The sequence below is a fragment of the Homarus americanus genome, unplaced genomic scaffold (genome assembly GCF_018991925.1).
Source record: "Homarus americanus isolate GMGI-L3 unplaced genomic scaffold, GMGI_Hamer_2.0 scaffold31037, whole genome shotgun sequence".
Taxonomy (NCBI): Eukaryota; Metazoa; Arthropoda; class Malacostraca; order Decapoda; family Nephropidae; genus Homarus; species Homarus americanus.
In genome coordinates, this window is record NW_024722227.1 from 3,804,307 (window position 1) to 3,824,895 (window position 20,589).

General features: G+C 38.5%; 1 protein-coding gene across 9 annotated transcripts in view; it reads left to right on the top strand.

Annotated features, from left to right (window-relative positions):
• LOC121862307 (probable serine racemase) overlaps positions 1 to 20,589 on the top strand; it is a 34,794-nt gene that overhangs the window by 11,786 nt on the left and 2,419 nt on the right. For 8 of the 9 annotated variants that reach the window (XM_042360459.1, XM_042360457.1, XM_042360454.1 and 5 more), the window contains exons 4-8: positions 28 to 145; positions 1,798 to 1,912; positions 9,058 to 9,154; positions 14,229 to 14,347; positions 16,593 to 16,703. In XM_042360459.1, coding sequence (XP_042216393.1) covers positions 28 to 145; positions 1,798 to 1,912; positions 9,058 to 9,154; positions 14,229 to 14,347; positions 16,593 to 16,703 — 560 coding nt within the window. The remainder of the gene's footprint in view (positions 1 to 27; positions 146 to 1,797; positions 1,913 to 9,057; positions 9,155 to 14,228; positions 14,348 to 16,592; positions 16,704 to 20,589) is intronic. The other variant, XM_042360461.1, reaches the window with a different exon arrangement.

Here is a 20,589-nt window from a genome sequence, read left to right on the forward strand (position 1 = left end):
GATTAATAGTTTTCTTCTTTCTGTCAGGATGTGCTGGCCTCCCTTGCAGTGTAGTTGTGCCAAAGGGAACTCCACAAGTTAAGTGTGATGCTATCAGAGACTATGGTGCTGAACTTGTTTTTTGTGAAGCTTCACCAGCATCAAGGTTAGAGTGAAATTATTTGCTTTTTAATTATTATACTGTACAGTAGAATATCAATTATCCAAAAAGTTTGGGATTGGACGTTATTTAGAATACATTGATAGCCCCATTAGCTGGAATAATTGGTGCAGAGTGGTTCCTTTGTCACCTCTCAATCCCCGTATGTGCTGAATGACTGGGATTCTACTCTATATTGTTGCAATATTTATGATAAAATCCTAGCATGAAGTATATTATAAGGAATATTTCTTATCTTCATATCAATGATGGATCAGTTTTTGAATGTGTATTCAATATGAATTTTGTTTAGAGCTATGTTGTTATTGTCATGTCTGCAGGCTGCTTTACTTACTATAGCTTGATGTTGTGTGACCACTGGCTAATGTTGTTATAAATCTGACTTCTCCTTTATATTCTGAGATGTATAGGGACACACACACACACACACACACACACACACACACACACACACACATATACATACACGCACACACATTATATATTACCTGTATATGGTTTGCTTTATTTAGTAAACATTATATTAGCATCACTCCTCATCATTCATCAGTAGGGTTGTCGGCTCATATTAATGAATTCCTTCCTATTTCGTTTGTCAACTCCCGACCAGAATCATTCTGCTTCGTTACCAGTTCCACACTGTTGTTAGTGGGGAGGTTTGGTACAGCAACTCGCCATCGTGTAAGGGTGAAACTGTTTGCTCACGAATTCCTGACCCCGACAGAACCTACACTCTCTACACACTTGCATTGACTGTCCACTCTGCTATGTACTGTTGGCTTTACTCCTGCATTTACAATCTCTCTGCCTGAGGTGTGAACTCTGAAGTGTGAATTTGAAGCATTTGCTAGTGAGCGGGAGAGAGACTGGAGGGTTGTGTCGGTGTAGGTGTCTTTCTGTTGGGAGGAGACGAGGTACATGTACTGGGGGTGTGGAGGGAATGTATACACTATAACAGTATATCAGTTGGGAGAGATAAAAATGCAGAATCGCACTTTGACAATACCAAAGGTGTTTCCTCAGCTGAGTGTAATCATCTAGTGCTAGCCAAATGAAAATAATAAAATTATAATAGGAAGAGAGAGGAATGAAGTAAGATGTTCCTTGGCAAAAAGGGACATTTATGAGCAAATGGATTATGGATATGTTTGAATCTATATCTTGTAGAAGCAGCTAAGTTTTGTTTAACCCCTTGACTACGAGAAGGAACTTCCCCAGCTGACTAAAATTGTCTGACGGTAGCCTGAATAAAATAGATACGAAGACATTGTAGTGAAGGGATTATTCAGTTGTACGCCAAACAGTGCGGTTAATGGTAAAAAAGATGACATTATTATTAGTATTATTATCAAATGTGTAACATATTATGCAAAGTGATTATATGATTCTGCTGTAAAGCAATGCACACCTTTAGGGATGTGCAGGCTCCTTAATGGCATTTCGGTGTGGTGTATCTCGCAGCTTATCTCCTCAGTCATTAAAAGGAATTTCATGCCACACTCTTTTGATTTTCCTTATATCTAAGACGGCTGCTAAATACCTAAATAAAGATTACATTGAGATATAAACTGCCTTTTTACTGCAAACCTTGAATACCTATATACTGTATTTGGGCTTATGAAGCTCCTTTTTTACAGAAATGAAACTTGTGCAGAGATTTCATCAAAGACAGGCAGAGCTGTCATCCATCCCTTTGATAATTTTGATGTTATGGCTGGTCAAGGAACCATTGCATTAGAACTTCTTGAAGAGGTATGATTATGGTAATAAGAAAATTATTAAGAGGATGAGCAACAAGTCAATACTGTATTACTGTTGTCATTTTATATGGTTTGCAGGAGTGTAAATACATTGTATACTTTATTTTCTTTTACTTTTATCCTCTTTGTCACTGATCGGCTCATCAGCTGATTGGGCAGTCGAATTTGTCTCTGTTACACACAGTACCCAGCATGTACTGGCCCCTGAATGTATCTGTATCTGCACCAGTGTTGCTCAAGTCCGGTCTTGAAAGAGCTCACAATCAGTTTTGTCGCGTTGTTCTCTGACAGATTGTTCCAAGAGTTTATAATCCTCACTCCAAAAAGTTTGATCTGGCAATTTTCTGAATTTGTGGCTTCTTCAACCTTAATCTGTGACCCCTAGTAGGGTGGGCATCGGCCTGCTTCAGGTATGAATGCTCAACTGAGTACAGTGCTGCCCTCTGAGATGTTTAAAAACTTCAATTAAGTCATCCCTTGCCCACCTATAGTATAAGCCCCCAGGCCCCATTGTGGGTCGATGACCTGTGCCCGGTTGGGCTATTCTCCATAAAAAAAAAAAATAATAAAAAGTATTCTAATCTCTCTGGGTACATGAGGTGCCGTAGTGCAGGCACCAGTCTAATGGCACTCCATTGAAAATTTCGAATTGACTGATAGTCTCTAGCACATCTCGGGGACCAGACGGGGTGACAGTACAGTAGGATCTCAAGTTTAGCGAGTTTTAGATTCGCGATTCATATGTTTCGCTTCACTTAAAATTTCCAGCTTCTCAAGAATAGCGATTTTCATTCCCAGTTTTGCGAGTCATTGTTGAGTGGACAGCGCGCATTGTCATGGTCTTTTGTTATCCGTCGACCCGCCGAGTGTTTTTTGTTTACGGCGTAACGGCAGTTAGTTTGAATGAGCGAGCAGAAATATATCTACCTGTCTTTCAAGCTCTTGTAAAAGAGGGTGGTTATTGCCGACACCAGATCTTCAATTGTGATGAAACTGGCATTTTCTGGAAGCGCTCACCCAAGACCACTTTCATTGCCGAGGATGAAAAACAGGCAAGGGGGTGTAAAGACTTCAAAAGCCAGGATTACAGTTTTATTCACAGCTAATGCAAGTGGAGATTTCTTGATGAAACCCCTGGTTGTTAACCGTGCTGCCCGTCCTAGAGCCTACCGCCATGCCAATATGTCACAGCTCAATGTTTATTGGACATCTAATAAGAAAGCTTGGGTTACAACGTCTTTATGCACCGATTGGTTTGACAAGCAATTTTTTCCTGACGCCCAACAGTACTGCCAGAGGAGGAACATTGACTTCAAAGTGATCCTGGTGATGGATAATGCTCCTGGACACTCTTTAAGTTTCTAATTGGACACCACCCTAATGTACAAGTTATCTTCCTTCCTCCTAACATCACATCGCCTCTGCAGCCACTTGACCACGAATTCATCAGTAATGTTAAACTGTTCTACTATCAATCACTATAAAGACTTTCGTCAGCAGACAGACTCATTAGTTGAGTTACAACAAATCGAGGCAGAACTCTCTAACAATGACCAGGCTTTACCAGCACCAGCTAACCAGGAGGAGGCGCAAAGGAGATGATAAACAACCCGACCCCTAGCACCTCACCACCCCACATCCGTGAAGTGTTATCAGTTTGTGAATTTGGGAAGAAATATAATATTAAAAATGCAGTGGACAGAATTATTGAGGCATGGCGTAAGATTAATCTTGCAACAGTGCTACATGCATGGAAGCCTTTGTTCGTTAGCTCTGAGGTAAGTGGGGCAGAACAGACTGAGGCAAGTGGGGAGAGGCAGTCTGCAATGGCAACACAATGGACACGGTCGAGGCAGCACGATCGGTCCCAACACCGTGATTTTCAGATGTTCAGGTTGAAGATTTGCAAGAAATCGTTGGTCAACATCAGCAGCAACCAACAATTGAAGAAGTGTTGGAGGAGGATGATGAACAAGAAGAACAGCAACCAACACAAGAGGATGACGTTAAGCCTGGTTAAACTACAACAAGCCAGCTGACTGATGTGCTCACAAGCATCACACGTCTCGGTGAGCAGCTACAAGAATATGATACCAGGCCTCTTCCTCAGAACCTTATGTGCTCTGCCCTTGATAAGGGTATGGAGGAATATAAGGCCCTGTACATGTCCTGTGTTAATGCTCGTCAGTAGGCCCTTATTACTGGGTACCTGCGCAAGGCCCAGCCTGTTATTAATGCCTTGGCAAACATCACTTTAGATGTTGATGGCACCACTGATGATGATATTGAAGTGTTGGGTGACTTACTGGTGGAAGAGCTGCCTCAAGACTTTGAGGGATTTGATGCTGAGGTTAGAGGAAGTGTAGAGGAGGGAGCAGGGAGGGAGCAGTAACCAGCCCTCCCTGCCTCGGAACCCATCAACCAGACCCGTCAAGCATTTTACTGACTCCATCAAGGTTAGTTATTCTACAGTGTGAGTGTATATAAATACTGTTATCAACATTATGTACTATGTAAATATGTATGAATACATTACAGTAATGTCATTTTTTGGGTGGGTTGTAGGTCATTATAGGGGGGTTTGGGTGGCACCGCGAAACCGATTTGGCTTATTTGCATGTATTTCAATGTCACTCGTTTCACGATTTTTAACTTTTGCGACGCTAAAACCAGTACCAATTTGTCGTGAAACATGAGATCCTACTGTACAGTACAGTACTGCAAATGGGCAAGCACCCAATTCTTGAAGAGTGTTACAATGGTCGTATCATCTAGGTATGTGAATGACCTTCTTATAAGACTTAGAATCTTAGTTGCTTGATGCCCCTTCTCACAGTGGTTCAAGAACTTCAGTTCGTTGTCAACATATACACCGAGGTACTTTTCACATTCAGTCTCTGTTAATGCTGTTTCTCTTTCCCATTGGGACTTGTGTATTGTTAAGTAATTAATTTTACCAGTACAATACATGTCTTCCTCAATATATGATACAGTACTACAGTAACCTCCATTTTTTTGCGAGATAGGGACAGAACGGTTCTAGATATTTCGTCACTGAACATTTTATCATCAAGCGATTTATCACCAGACAACTCGTCTCTGGACAACTTGTTACCAGGCAATTTCATCACCCAGACATTTTGTCACCAGTATTATATACAATTTAAGTTTGTGGTTGGTGTTCGTTACCATAAAGGCTTAAGCTCCATTACTGCATCAAAGTCCCAACCATCAATGGCGTTGTTATTGGGCATCTATATTTAGAAATACTGTACAGTACAGTAGTTAAAATCGGTAAAAATTTAATTATATGAGGTATTAAGTCAATCGCAAAATAATCTAAGAATATGAAATCACTTATCTAAAATTGATGTAGATTGTGAGAAATGGTTTTTAAGAATGTAATTTTTTCAAGAGGATCATATCTCTCAAGAAGCCTTTGCAAGCGTGAGTGAAGTTTCTATCTTTGTCTCGGTTGTGTATTGCCACCTCGATCAAATTCTGTTTTTCTTCTTTTGAGCCAGAGGCCTCTTTCTTCAAAACTTCAATAAACTTCCGTACTGTATATTGGAATGATGGCAGGAGACAGAATGCTGCATTGCATTATGAAAACCTTCAAGAGTATAAGTCCTTGTTATATCCTTCTGAGTTCTCATATGCACATTCCATACATGAATAGGAAACACTGATACCAATCTGCATCCGCTGCATCCTTGACCTCTTTCAGCAGCTGTGCATGTTAATTCAAAATAGGAAACAAATTCCTGAGGAAGGCCAACTCTTCAAATGTGTCATTTGCATCATCAACTGGTAAGAATGCTAAAGCTGTAAAACATTTTATTTTTTGACAAAAGTGAGAATTTGTATTGTATAAATTTTTTTAACCCATTTACTAAATACTTTTTCGAGACCTTACCTTAGCAGCGTTGGCACTCCAATTGAAGAAATAATGTTCATATCTTGATCAGCGGTCATTGTCTGATCACGTGCCCTGAAGTACTATAGTTCTTATCTCACACCGCCAGTATTTTTTAGAGCTATCTGCATGTGGTATGCATGACAGCCTGCATTGTTTTATGAAGATTTGATGATCATTCAGTGAAAAACATTTCCAGAATAATTTTAACTCTTACTGTGGTCTATTACAAAAGAATTTTATGGTTTTCTACAAAATTGGAATTTATCTAGTTGTACTAGAATTGTTTGTGACGGAAAATTACACAAATAATACTGTATTACAAAAAATTTACTGATTTTTATGTTTTGGGGTTTTCATGGAGTAAGAGAGCATTTATCATATGTAGAAAAATGTCCTCAAATTGTGCAATTGTCGGCCAGTAATGTACAGTACAGTATTGCCAATGTAACATGTATCTGACTCGTTTCCTGACACCTGTGTCAACACACTTATCAAAGTGAAATACCTGTAAAGAATTTCTAGCACATATAGATAAATAAACTAAATATTATTTGTTTCCTGGACACCTAAATAAACCCTGCTTTATCATTTCACAATTCTCCCTTCACTTTTTCTGCCAAAGCTGTGTCAGTTGATGTAGCCTCCCTAGTGAGAATCACGTGTTGATAAGACTGTGCACAGTCAGATGTTGGATAATAGCATCCCTCAGAATTTTCTCAAAGAGTTTGCACATTCAGTATGTGATGTTAGGCTGATTGGCCTGTAGTTTTCTGTTGTACCTTTTTCAACCGTTCTTGTGCAGTACTATATACTGTACTGGGCAATGGCTAATTTCCGGTACCTAGGCACTTTTACTTGATCCAAATACATGTCAGTAAAATGGACAGCAGCTAAAGCCCTAGTGGTAAGACACCCCCACAAACTCATTACTTCAGATACTAAGTTTGAGACTGTTCCAGGGCAGCATCATGACAATCTAAGGCCTCAGGCACTTTATCGAGAGGGGTCCCCATTAGCCCTTTCCTCTACCTTTTTTCAGGAAAAAGAGACATTGTACAGGTATGTTTCAAATAATGGTTATTTATTTGGTGAAATATTTTTGTCATGAATTCAACTAATGAAATATAGTTCATTATAAAACCATTTCTTGCTATTTTTCCGTTCAAGTTTTAAGTTTTCCTTTTCAAGTTTTATTGATTACCAGAAGTCATTTAATCAGAAAAAAAAAATATCTTTGAATAAAATATAATGTAACAAACTATGATAATGAAAATGACTAATTTTAATTCATATATTCATTGGAAGAATGAACTGTATTTACCTGAAGTATATTAGAGACAAATATTTACCGGTAACTAAAAGTTGACCTTTCGAGGTTTCATAGCAGCAAACTGGGAAACCACATCTTCAAAGTCAATCACACGTGTTGGATCGCTTTCAAATGGGTATGATGGCAAGGCGGTTCAGCTTATCTTGGCTCATTGTAGCACGCTTTTCATTTTCGAGAAGCTGCGTTCTGCTTCACACATATTGTGACATGCCGCGACAGGAGTATTCTCAAGGTTATGCTGACATTGGGAAAAGTTGCTTCTAAATTCTGATGCTTTATAACTTGAGCATTGACAGTGGTGAAGCCATTCTCTCTTTCAGTCTGATCATAAAATCATAAAAATTTTCAAATTCAGCAACAGCTTGAACACAGTCATTATCAAAATCATCTCTGTATTTTGATGTGAGATGGATTACTCTAGCTGGCAAATGCTCTTTGTTTTGATCTGAGAAACATTTTAGAAATGCAAAAATCATCTGCTAGTCCTCTATAAGCTTCTTTACGTTGTGCAAGACAAGTCCGCAGTTTATCTATGATTAGTGAAAGTTTGCACTCTGAACATCTGACCTGGGGATTCTGTGAATTCTTCATCTGGTGATTTACTTTCATCAAAATATCTCTCTCGTTTTCTCTGACGTTTTTCTTCATATTGATAATGTTGGTTTATGCATGGCATGGTGTTCTTTGCATCATCTTTAATCTCGTCAAATTTTTCACGCACTTTCTCAGTGAACTCCTCTAAAGACTCAAGCAATGATGTGGCTGTCAGTAGTTCCACACATTCCTTTTGCAGAGTTAGGCTCACTTTATTGAACCAAATAAGTATTCTATTCCACATTTTAACAAGAAACCTGTTTCAAGCTTCTCTAGGCCAGCAATTAATCCTTTCGTCTTTGACCTCATTGATTCAGGTTCATCGTCATTTGCCACAAAGTCTTTGAGGATTTCATAGATGATTTTGTAGTTCAGACACAGTGCTTTTGTAGCCTCAGCATGGCAAGACCATCATGTAGTTGACGAGCTCTTTAAAGTTAAAATCCTGTAGTTTTCATTTGGGGTTACCGGTAAACCCTTTGTCAAGATAGCCCAACGATGTGTTGATTCTGCTCAGAAAACATAAAGTTTGTTCAGCAAACCAAAAAAATTTACTGGTTCCAAACAACAACTAACACTGTGTACTCCAACCAGGTTCAATGATTGGGCAGCACAAGGTACATATAATCAATGAGATTATTTACATCTTTGAGTTTTTTTGGAGACCTTCATATATACCAGATATATTGGCAGCATTATTGTACGATTGTCCCCAAATATATTGAACATCTATGTACAGTTCATTCAATGTGTCCAAGAGCTTACCACACATATATTCTCCTGTGTGACTAATAATGGGAAGGTAAAGCAAAAAATGATCCATTGGTTCACCAGACGAAGAAACTTATCAAATGTTGAATGAAAATTGTCAGTTCTTGAAGTATTGGGTTTGGAATCTAAACATAGTAGTATTTTGCACTCTGAATCTCTTTATGAGTTCACTGTCTGAGCTCCACTTTAGTGCACAAATATTCATGGAAGTGATTAGCGTGCATCCCCTACTGACTTATTTTATTACAAGATATAGTTTTGCTGTGAAATAACGCTTAACTCTGGTATATGGGTGATTCTGAGGCCATCACACTCATGTCACATTAGACATAATATATTTGACTGAAAATAAGACCTTAATGATATGATGTACTATTATTATTGATAAGTGAGATCCTTCATTGTTTTGATATTATTCTTCACCTTTTTTATGAGAAGAAATATTAAGATTCTACAAAACAATTTTATTTAATCCACTTAAAGTTGTATAATTCTTTAATAGTATTAACTCCACTCAATCTAGGTGCCAGATCTGGATGCTGTTTTGGTGCCTATCAGTGGTGGGGGCATGACATCAGGAATTGCTGTTGCTACCAAAGGCATGCAGCCTAACTGCAAAGGTAAGTTTTTATAGGTACAGTATTAATTTTATGGCTAGTGGCTCCTGATGAATGACCAAAGGTATCCCAGTATGTTGAACACCCAGTGACAAAGCTCACCTAAATGATGAGGTACAATATTTTAGTGTCATGATTTATTGTTCAAATGAATAGTACAATACCACCATTGCATATTTTTTCTTAGGAGTCTTTCAGCACAGTTGTGGTTGCTGACATGTACAGTGGTCCCTCGGTTAACGAACGGTTCGATTAACGAAATTTCAGTTAACGAATTAGCTCCCATAAGGATTTTCAGTTCGATTAACGAACAAAACTTCAATTAACGAAATCCTTACGACAAACACGTTTTGTTGTGTGCATCAGCTGATCGGCTAGTCCACCAATACAGTAATCGGTTCTATGTTTACATTCGTTTCCAGTGCAGTAAATATCAAGAAGGTTGTGCTTTTTAATATTTTTGCATTTTTTATGTTAAAATTATTGGTAATTTAAAAATTTAGTTAACATTCCGGTATTGATAATATATGCAATACAGGGAACTAGTTTTTTGTGCGCCCATCAGCCGCTTGACTCACCCGCCAATGTGTCTCTGTTTAACTTTGTTTACAGTGGAGGAAACATCGTGTTTGTTGGTCTCTTGAATACAGAGTATTTTTACGTTTTTACATTAAAATTATTGGTAATTCTGAAATTTAGTTAACATGTTGACAATGTATAGCGCAGTGCAGTGTTGATTTGAATAAAATAATCTTTAGTTACAGCTACTGAACTTAAAATTTTATTGGCGAAATGACTGCATCAAGCATAGGTGAGAAAGATGATTCCCCTCAGTGTTCTTCTCCAAAAATGAGAAAAGATTTTCATGTTAGAGAATCTCAGTCCAGAGGTTCCTGACATTATTATGGAAGGTGACTCGCCTTCCAAGAAGCATTAAAATGCTTCTCTTCTCCCTTCTCCACCCCCACTTCCTTCTCTTCTCCCTTCTCCTCCACCCCCACTTCCTTCTCTTCTCCCTTCTCCTCCTCCACCCCCCACTTCTAATTCCCATCGTCATCATCAACCAGCAACATTCTACATACACACCTCAAAGTAAGTGTATTGTACTGCATTTTGTTTATACTTTGTATGTACTTGTCTGTGAGTTGGAACCAATTACCCAATATCCCATTGAAATAATAGGTTCGCTTAACGAAATTTTCGGTTAACGAACGACTGTGAAATGAATTGTGTTTGTTAACCGAGGGACCACTGTATATGCAACAACACTGAGGCAGTTGTAGTAGAATATTGCTAGAAATATACATTTGAGCAGTTATCATGTCCATTTTCAATTTATATACAATCATGTTGTTCCAGGATTGAGAAATTATGTCTTTCCAGCACATGCAGGGGGTTAGATTCCCAAGCTCCAGGGTCCAGACTCATAAGATTGGAATCTGTTGTTGAATGAGTTTAAAAATTAGAATATTGTTCCTGTACCATCTATTGTAGCAGGTGTTGCTAACTGTCACTCTCCTCTCCCTCCTAAAAGGAGGGATTGTATATGCACTGTATACTGTACATACACCCTTTACACACAAACCTTCAGTAGGCAAGGCATACACTGTCCACTCTGGTATGTACAGTACTGTATGTACAGTACTTTCACACTTACTGAATGTACAGTACAGTATATGTAACTGTAATCACTTTTTATGCCTTAACACTACTTAAATGGTACAGTTTTCTTGGCTGATTGTATCCTGGTATACTGTACAGTAATGTAGAGTACTTCGCAATACAGATCATATGAGAAAACAATCAGTAAACAAGAAAACAAGCTACTACAATGGCAGCTAGATTTTGAAGAGATAGACTGTGATATACATCAGCCAATCACCCATGCAGTCAGTAGTACCACACAAGTCTACCCACCCACATGCTCAGCTCATAATACAATTACGTACAGTACTCAGAAATTCATTCGAACGCACAGAATGGAATGATTTTTCTCAGAATTTCTCGGAATGATAAAATTTAATTTTCCGGGTAATGAAAATTTCCAGGGATCAAAGATTCTGGCTCATGGGAATATTACTGACTTGCCAACCATGGGGATTATGTTCTAGAATTCTCTCAAAAGTTAAGGATAAGTACAGGTGTATGCTAGATACTTCTGAACAACTTACTCTTCCTTGAGATCTGATCTATCCCGTCTTGAGTATAAATTCTCATAGACAGTTTGAGAGAACAGTGGAAAAATTTGTCTATGCAGTTCTGATAGTGGAGCTAAGGACACTAGGGATTGTAATTTTCAGAATGAATTTGTCCTTTAAGAGCAGATTCAGAGATAGGATGATCCCTTTCTTAGGGACCTCAGCTTGAAGAGCTTTATTTTTGTCTCATTATCATCTTTTTCATTATTTTATGGCCATTTTCCACAATGTCATGGTTTAGACTTGGTTATCTGATGGCAACTTTCTGGGCTGCATGTCCTTTTTTACTGTATCCTCTCTCATTAGGTGCTCATCTCTAAGGTAATTTCTCACAACTTCTCAATATGTCAATCTTGGCCTTCCCACTTTTTCTCCTGTGTTCTCTCTACATGTTCAAAATATCTCAGCCTACCTCTGTGCAAAACTTTACCAATACAGCTCCTCCCCGATTTACAACCTACTCGACTTACGACCACCTGCACTTACTACCTGCCTCAGTCGTACCAAAATTTGGTCAAATTACGTATTTTCGAGTCCCAAAGTCAGTGCACAGACAAAATTTTCGTTTGTAATTCACCTTAAAATGGCTGGCAAGCTTAAAAGTGAGTGTTTTGTGGTGCTGAGAAGAAAAAGAGACACCCATTTTAGATTTTGTATGTACTGTATTATTTTAGCATTTCCGACTTAAGACCATTTCGACCTGGATTTGGGTCCCTAACCCCGTCGTAAGTCGGGGAGGAGCTGTACAGTACTACATTACTCTCAATACCCAACATATCCAACCATTCTCTTTAGCTTTGAACAGGATTTCCTATTTCTCAATTTTACATTATGCATCCACCTCACCATTCTCATTTCAGCTCACTCAAATCTATAAGTGTCATCCTCTTTAACTGCCCAAATTTTATTGCCATAGAACCACCAATATACATAACTAATCATAATACAGTCCTGCTATACCAGTACTTATGTAAGTTAAATTGTGGTGTAATGGTGTGGAGTTCTCAAAAAACGTTCACATAAATTTTTCACAAACTGATGACTACTGGCAGACTGAAATTTTTTTAATGGGAAATCCAACATATAGTTTGTATGCATGTTGAAGCAGTTGACCTCATGCTGTCTGCACAGAAAGCTAGATTAGATACATCATTTATGACATTGTTGTGTTCCACTGGCAGCTTATTAAATCTTTCAGTTGGAAAGATTTAAAAACTACAAACTCTCCAGTCATTTCATCCTCAAGATTTGAATAAGACTCGAATTTGAATACCTTCTTTTTCTGTCATGCACTGAACTCAGCAAGTGTTAATAATATTTTCTGTTACTGCCACAGTAAGATAAACATGAGAGAGAGAGAGAGAGAGAGAGAGAGAGAGAGGTTGAGATGTTACCACCACAGTAAGATAAACATGAGAGAGAGAGAGAGGGTGAGAAGGGGGGGCAGTGCTGACAACGTGTTTGTTGGTCTTCTAATATAAAACAGATGCCCTCGTCTAGGGCTGCGATTGGATGGCGATTGCTCAGTAGTCTACCAATTCTTGCAGAAGAAACAACACGCTGGTCGAACCCAAGACCCTAAAACGTAAATATAAACTCTAAATAACTTTAATAAGTATATTTATGTACTGTAATTTGATCATATTATACAACTTGTATCCTGATGTATCAACAGATGTAACATGTGAGTTATACTTAAGATGTTAACAGGCTATGTACTGTATATTGATTGTATTATTCATTCTATGTGTCCTGAGATGACAGCATTTGTTATATGTGAATTCTTCTTTAACAGGTTTTGTCCGAATTATATGGTACGCGTCAACGTTGAGGGTTTATTTCTCCAGCAACAAACCAATAACGCTCCTATGAGCGTTAAAATTTTCTTTATACTGTACTCACATGACTGAGACTGAAATGAGAGAACAACAGTACGTACTGTATATTGGGATCATACCTTTGTCAATAAAGTGTAAGAGTTTTAGCATGAGTCCAAATAGAGGAGTTGCCACTGAACTTTAGTCTTGTACATACAGTGATTATTATTTGAATACTGTATCATGAAATACCATTAGAATTGGGTCTTGACATCTGGGAGTTGAACATACCCTTAATTGTGAGGTTTGCTAGAATTTTTTTTTCTATAACACTGCTATTATTCAGTTGTTGGTTGATGGAATGTTGGATAAGAGAGGGTCAACCTGTACTGTACTTATTTTGGGTAGTTGTGATAGATTGCTTTGACATTTGGTAATTGACTTTATCCACTCTAGCTTTCTGCTGTCTTGGAAAATCATATGTCTTTGGGAAATCATCAGTAACTTGTAAGCTATGAATAGAAGACTGAAGAATGAAATCTCATTTGGTAGCCAAAGGGTGAAGACAAGCTTCCCACCCACTTTCTTAAGTGAATTTCTGAGTGAGCAGGAACTGTGAAGAGATTAAATTGCAACTCATTTTTGTAGATAGTGGTTCAGGATGAGTAATAACTTATCTAAAGGCTTCATTTGGACAATGTAACGTGTTTGCCTCACACCACTGTGGTTACGGGGTCAAATCTCCAAGTCAGATGTGAGAAGGGTGTTATCCAGTATGATCTTACCAAGTATTCCGGTTTCCTCCTGTGCTAACACTGAACAAAATACAGATCAGCCCCTTGAACAGCTAGTGAGCTAGTAAGTGGTGAAGTGATAAATAATGTAACTTATTGCTGGAGCTTAGGAGGCCCCATTGCGAAGACAGACTCATCAAGGGGTGTTACATTGGAGGTACTGTATCACAAGTCACTCCAATTGGGTTTTTTATTTTTTTATTTTTTTACTTGTGTTAATTCTTTTGTATTTTCTGTGGAAACAAGTGTGTTTTCTTTATTCCTATAGTGTATCCTGTTGAGCCTTATGGGAAGCTACTACAGAGATGCCTTCAAAGCAAACAACGCATGTGGCCTAATCCTCCACAGTTCATTGATACCATTGCAGATGCTATACGCACACAACAGGTAAGAAGAAAACATCTTTATGTGTGTAGCACAGGTATGGACCCGCAAACCCAGATGCCAGAAAACTGGATATTCTCAAAAACCAGACATTGTCTTCACCGGGTTAGGTTAAATTTTCTTCCCTGGCTATGTAAAGTTATGCTTCCACACACTCACACAAACTAAGTTAAATTTTTTGCTCTACTTCTTGAATAACAAAATAAAGAAAACACCATGGTATGCATACTTGAAATAAAAATAAATAATTACAGGTATAAGTTGTATACTGTAATTATATATAATTGTGAGTCACTGGCAAACACACATTTTCTCATATTAAGGGTAGGCAGGATAACCAATATGAAACATGATCAAATACCATAACAGTGTTTGTTGTTTTATAACAAGTGTGACAGTCAAAATTAAATTTTATTAATTATACTTGTATGAGAATAGGCATATGGAAAAATGTGATTCACTGGCATATCCACTTTTTCCCATATAAGGGGTAATCAGGGCTACCAACATGATGTAATCAAACACCCTGTTCAGAATATTTTGTCCGTTGTGTCATATTGTATAACACCATCAGTGTAATGATACTTTTTGCTGAGTATACACACCTGAGTGCACATATTTTTACCAAATAGTTCACTTTCCTTTCTGGAACAAGTTGAAGTAATTAGTAAATACATGTACATGGTGAAGCACTAGCAGAAAGAAAGAGGGTCCCATAGGCATAAATCCCCTGGAGATAGAGTTACTGTACTGTAGTTAAAGCAGCAATAGTGGGAGGTGGTGGTGAACAGAGGCAGCCCTAAATACATTTTATTATTTCCTTCATATACTATAGGTTCAGATTCACTCTAGAGTCTAAAGTAAATCAGTGAAACTGTCTTCAAACATAAAAAACATCACACTATCATGGGTAAACAATAATCCAAGGTAGATAATTAAATCAGTCATCTTTTCTTCAAATAGACAGAGTAGAATATCACAACTTGGGTTGGTGTTCCAGGTAACATGAACAGGTTTTGTCTTGTAAAGATCATATTAACATGAACTTATATCTGAGTAAGGTCTAGGTCAGTCAGCTTTGCCTACACTCTCTGCTGGCAATAGTAAGGTATTTGACCAGTCCACCTCACCAGAACCCATCTTTACTTCTTATCACTTCTCACCACCCATCTGCACCAATAGCCATTTGCCATCATTGCATTTGGCAATTCTAGTGTTAATAATTTCTGTTGTGTATTGTGCTAACTTTTCGGTTATTTTCTGTATTTACACAAAGTAATTCCATACATAGGAGCTTGTTAGTCTCTTAACCCGATAACTGCAACATACATTCTCGAATGATAGCAGAGAGTGCGACATATGCAGTATTCTGGAATTCAGAACGTTTTGATTACAGCACCCCCCAAAAAACATTATATCTTGCAGGGTCAGGTATGGGATGTTTACACTCGCCAGTTTCTTGAGTCTCCCCACTGAGACATACATTTTCTCTATCCTCCATTTTAGAAATTTCACAAAATCCCATGTTGATGTTGTATTTACATTTAAAATTACTAATGACTGCTTATGTGTTACTGTAAGATATACTGTACATGCCTACTTATAGTTGAAACATTCAAGATTCATTTAGTGATGTTGAAAGCTTCAACTACTGGTATATTTACTATAAGTGAAATTGTCAAATAGTCAAGTGTTGGAGTGAGCAATAGAGATTAGAATCTTTTTTCCGTCCCACGAGAGACTGGCGGCCAAACTAAGGTAAGTGATGGACTCATATTTTGTTTCCATATTCTTCTACATATTATCTTTTAATCCACAAGAGTGAAATGATGTTCTTGGAAAATCGATATACTGTACTGTACTTGTTTTTTGCACACTGGGGGATTGATCAGAAAATCACTCTACCGCAGTTATCGGGTTAAAGAAAGATGGCAAAAACCACTTGAAGGATACTATTAGGAGTTTTGGAAGGAATTATACAGTACTGCTTCCCAAAGTTGTAGAAATGTAGAACAATCATTTAAAATGTTAAATTTTATTTCTTTAGAGAAAAAATAATTGATGGGGTGTGCAGAATCTCTGAGGTACAGGCAAGTACCCCATGAGAAGTTTAATTGAGAACACATTTTTGTAGAGCCTAATTATGTTCTTTGGTGGGGGTTTACTGACTTTTTTCATTAACAGATTTTTATCACGGTATAAGTAGAATTATATCATTTATTCAGTATGTGGTCTTCTGTCATGGTAGGTTGGTAACTTGACATTCCCAATCCTGTGTGAGTATGCTGAGCCAAAGGTGTTTACCATCACAGATGACCAGATGATTGAAGGAATGAAGCTTGGCTTTGAACGCATGAAGGTGAGGCTTAAGAATTGAATTTTATACAGATATTCACCTAATTAGATGTGGTTTAACTTACAGTCACCGCAACGGAAGTTGAGACCCTTCCCTATATTGTATGAGTTCGGTTTGTTCTCAGCAATATTACACCAAAAAAATCCTCAGATCTAGTTGAAATTTTGGAAACATCAGGCATCTGGTAACATCATCACGAGCCTCTGGCCGCACGGAGACCTCAGTGCCCCACCAATTGTTGAAGAGGGAGCACGCAATGACAATGCCTCGACTTCCTGTGGCCCTTATTTTACTTCTCTGCTGCATCACACCACCCTGCGTGCATCTGAGTGATCCAGGATGGGCCCCAAACCATTGATACTGGCTTTAAGGGAGGAAAACTGCCTATTGTCAAGATTTGTCGGCATACTTGCTGTTCAAAAGCAACTGTGATGCGTCCTCGCAGTCGCCCAGGACCTACCACCAGTGCTGTTCCGGCGCACAAAGGTTGTCGTGGACAACACCCCCCCCCCCACCCCCGAACCCCGAAGGACTTCTCCTGCCACAGATCATCTTCTGAAGAATTCTTTACTCAAGAATCCACAACTATCCAGGCCTTCTCTGAAAAACCTTTCCATTCATGGGATTCAACACCGCCTGCAAAAAGACCTTCACATGCCCAGCTGTATAGCGGCACTCAAGCTGCTTCTCACCCCCACCATACGCCACAAGAGACTCGCCTTTGGTCAAAAATGCCGTCACTGGACTGTGGAGCAGCGGAAGAAGGTCTGACGAAAGCAATTTTTTAAGTCATACGGTAACTTCTCATCGTGTGCGCGTCAGGAGGCCCTCATACCACAGCCTGGTGTGGGGGAGCTTCAGTGGTAACAAGGGGCATGGAGGACTGTACTTTCTCCCTAAAAATACAACTATGAATGGCATGTGGTATCTTGAGGTTCTTAAAGATCATTTATTGGACATTTACGAAATTCATGAAACTGACATTTTTATGCATGATGGCGCCCCCTGCCACAGCGCCAAGAAAGTGACTCATTTCCTCTGGGAGAAGGGTACTTCAGTGTTAGAGTGGCCAGGAAACAGTCCTGATCTATACCCTATTGAGAATGTCTGGAAATAGATGAAAAGTAAGATCAGGGACTGTGGATTTCCTGTCTCACCTGCACGAGGAGATTAAAAAAGTGTGGACACGGGAGATGGACATAAGTTATTTCGTTCATCTGTGTGAAAGCATGCTAAAAAGGTTGTCTAATGTGGTGAAGGCCAGGGGAGAGATGACTGGGTACTAGGGATGTATTTCCAGTGTATTTTTGTATAAATAAAGAGTAATTGCCTATTTTATTTCTATCACACCTAGGTCTTAACTTCTGTTGCGGTGACTGTACATTTACTTGTATAAATTTGACTTTATTTTTGTAACATGAATGTTATCAAATAACTTATATGTTTCATTCTATAAATTCACCTGCTGACATCATCATTTTATGGCCACAGTCAGTGCACATTATTGAATTACTGCAAGCACCCTTCTTACAGACGGCACATAGCTATTTTCCACTTTCCATCTTACTGATAGCCATAAGGATGTGACATGTTCAGTGGCAGGACACACTATCCAGACAGTCAGCGTTGGTTAGTGTTTTTGCAATAAGCACAGAGTTGTGAAAAATATCGAACTTTGTTACGTAAGTAAAGTATTGTTACATTAGGAAAATGTTACTCAAGTAGAGGTAAAAATATCCAAAGTTTAGTGTACTCAAGTAGAAGTAAAAAAGTATCTCATTCATAAAATACTTAAGTACTGAGAGTAAAAGTAACAACAAAATTATTAATTGTCTCAAATATTAAAATAAATCCACAGTAAATTGTAAAAAACTAGTTAACCTAAGATAAAATTAAAAGACAGCATTACACATGTTTATTTGCAAATCTCTCCATTAAGATTAATCAGTACCGGTAACATTCTCAGAACTATGACTGTCCAATCAGGATCTTTTAGACCTAAATATAAGCCCAGCATGACCTACCGAAAGAGAATATGTTCAGCCGCTCTTCTCCCTACAATCCATGGCATGGATAGTGAACGGGCTGAGAGTATGTCCATCCAACACTATGATCACTTTATTCCTTATCCACACAAGTATCGTCAACGTGGACCACATAATGTTGTCTCTGCTCACATTAGGTTAAGATACAGACCTATCTGGCAAGTATCTGAGGTGGAGGATGACCCACACTTCTCTTCCTGTAAACTCTGTAACTGTCCCAGTGCTAATACCCTTCAACACTATTGTCTTGACTGTCCCACTGTCAGGGGCCTCTCACCACAGGGAGTCACTGACCTCTATATGTCACCACCTACTTATTCGTAATAATTTAGATTTAATTCTTGTGCGCTACACAGGCTTTGGTGGGTGCTAACTCCCATTGTCCTTAAATCATATCAATATTGCCTCCATACCACAAGTCATAGCGTGTCCTGCGAGACACGAGTACCAATGTAATAGTGTCTGACTGCATGGTCTTGTGACTAGGCTTGCTGCCCCCTAGGGTGTAATAAATTAATTAAATAATAAATAATAAGCCCAGCATGACTAACAGATGCTCACAAGCAGCAGATGCAGGTAGTGGGGTGTTAGATAAGTCACATAATGTTGGGAAAGACCTCAGTATCTCCATCCCATCCCCTGGGCATGACAAGTACCTATCAAGCTCCTTCAGTTGAGGAGTTTGTGGATGATTGTTGACTCCATAGTGACTGAGTCTGACTAAGAATCACTGTGAACTGTCCCTCTAATTGGGTGTGGCTGTGGTGACGGCACTTTTCGATTCTACTGTAATTGATGAGTGGCTGAATTTTTCGCACCACGTAAAATCTGGCGGGTGCTGGTGGGGCAGTGGTACTTAGTTATTTAACCCTTAAGCCCCGGGTTAGGATGTTGCTGGCAGTACCGACCCCGCAGGGATAAATCGAGGAAAAAATCAACTTTTCCAAAAATAATAACAAATAAATAAATAAATAAATACTGTATATAAAAAATGGCGGGAAAATAGGCGGACGTTCTGGGACGTCACCCGGGGCCTAAGGGTTAAGCAGAATTTTATATTCACTCAGTTTCTCACATAAGTATAGATACACGCTTTATATCTAAGATGGAATTATGTAAAGCATTTTAGAATTACAGCCTCTTTGAAATTCGTTTTAGGTATACAGGTATACTACAGTATTGTATATATTCAAAGAGCAACTGAAGGAAAGGTCGGGGAGAAGGGAGGGGATAAAAGGGTAGGCAAGGTGAGGTGGGTGGTCAAGGTGTTAATGAACAAAAGAAGGTCAAAGGAAAAGTCCGCCGTCATGGCCACTGCCACCTGACCTGACCTGACCTAGCTTCACCTGACCTCTAAGTATGTAACCGCGTGGTGTCTCCCCACACCATACCCTCCACCCATACAACTCTTTTACTATGGTTAATATTTAATTAATTAATTAAATAATATATTATTAGTTTGCCACAGACATTAAAACTCTTTGTTTGGGTCATGTAATGGTTAGAGTTACGATTTTTGTTTTTTCAATTGTATTGGAGTAAAAGTATTAGAAAACCTTACTAAAGTAAAAGTACTTAAAAATTTGAGTACTTTTTAAAAGGTAAATATCCAAAAATGTTACTTGAATACAGTACTCAAGTAAATTTATTTACTTAGTTTACAACTCTGAATGAGCATCACTTTCTCATCTGGGGAGAATCATAGTTTTGAGTCCCATTGCATACAGTAGTGCTATTTGAACTCTTTTTAACCATTTAAGGAAGTTCATTTTCCCTCCCTATCAGCTCGTGTTGTGTCACTATTCTTACATGAGCATAGATCAGCAAGAAGTTTTATTTATACT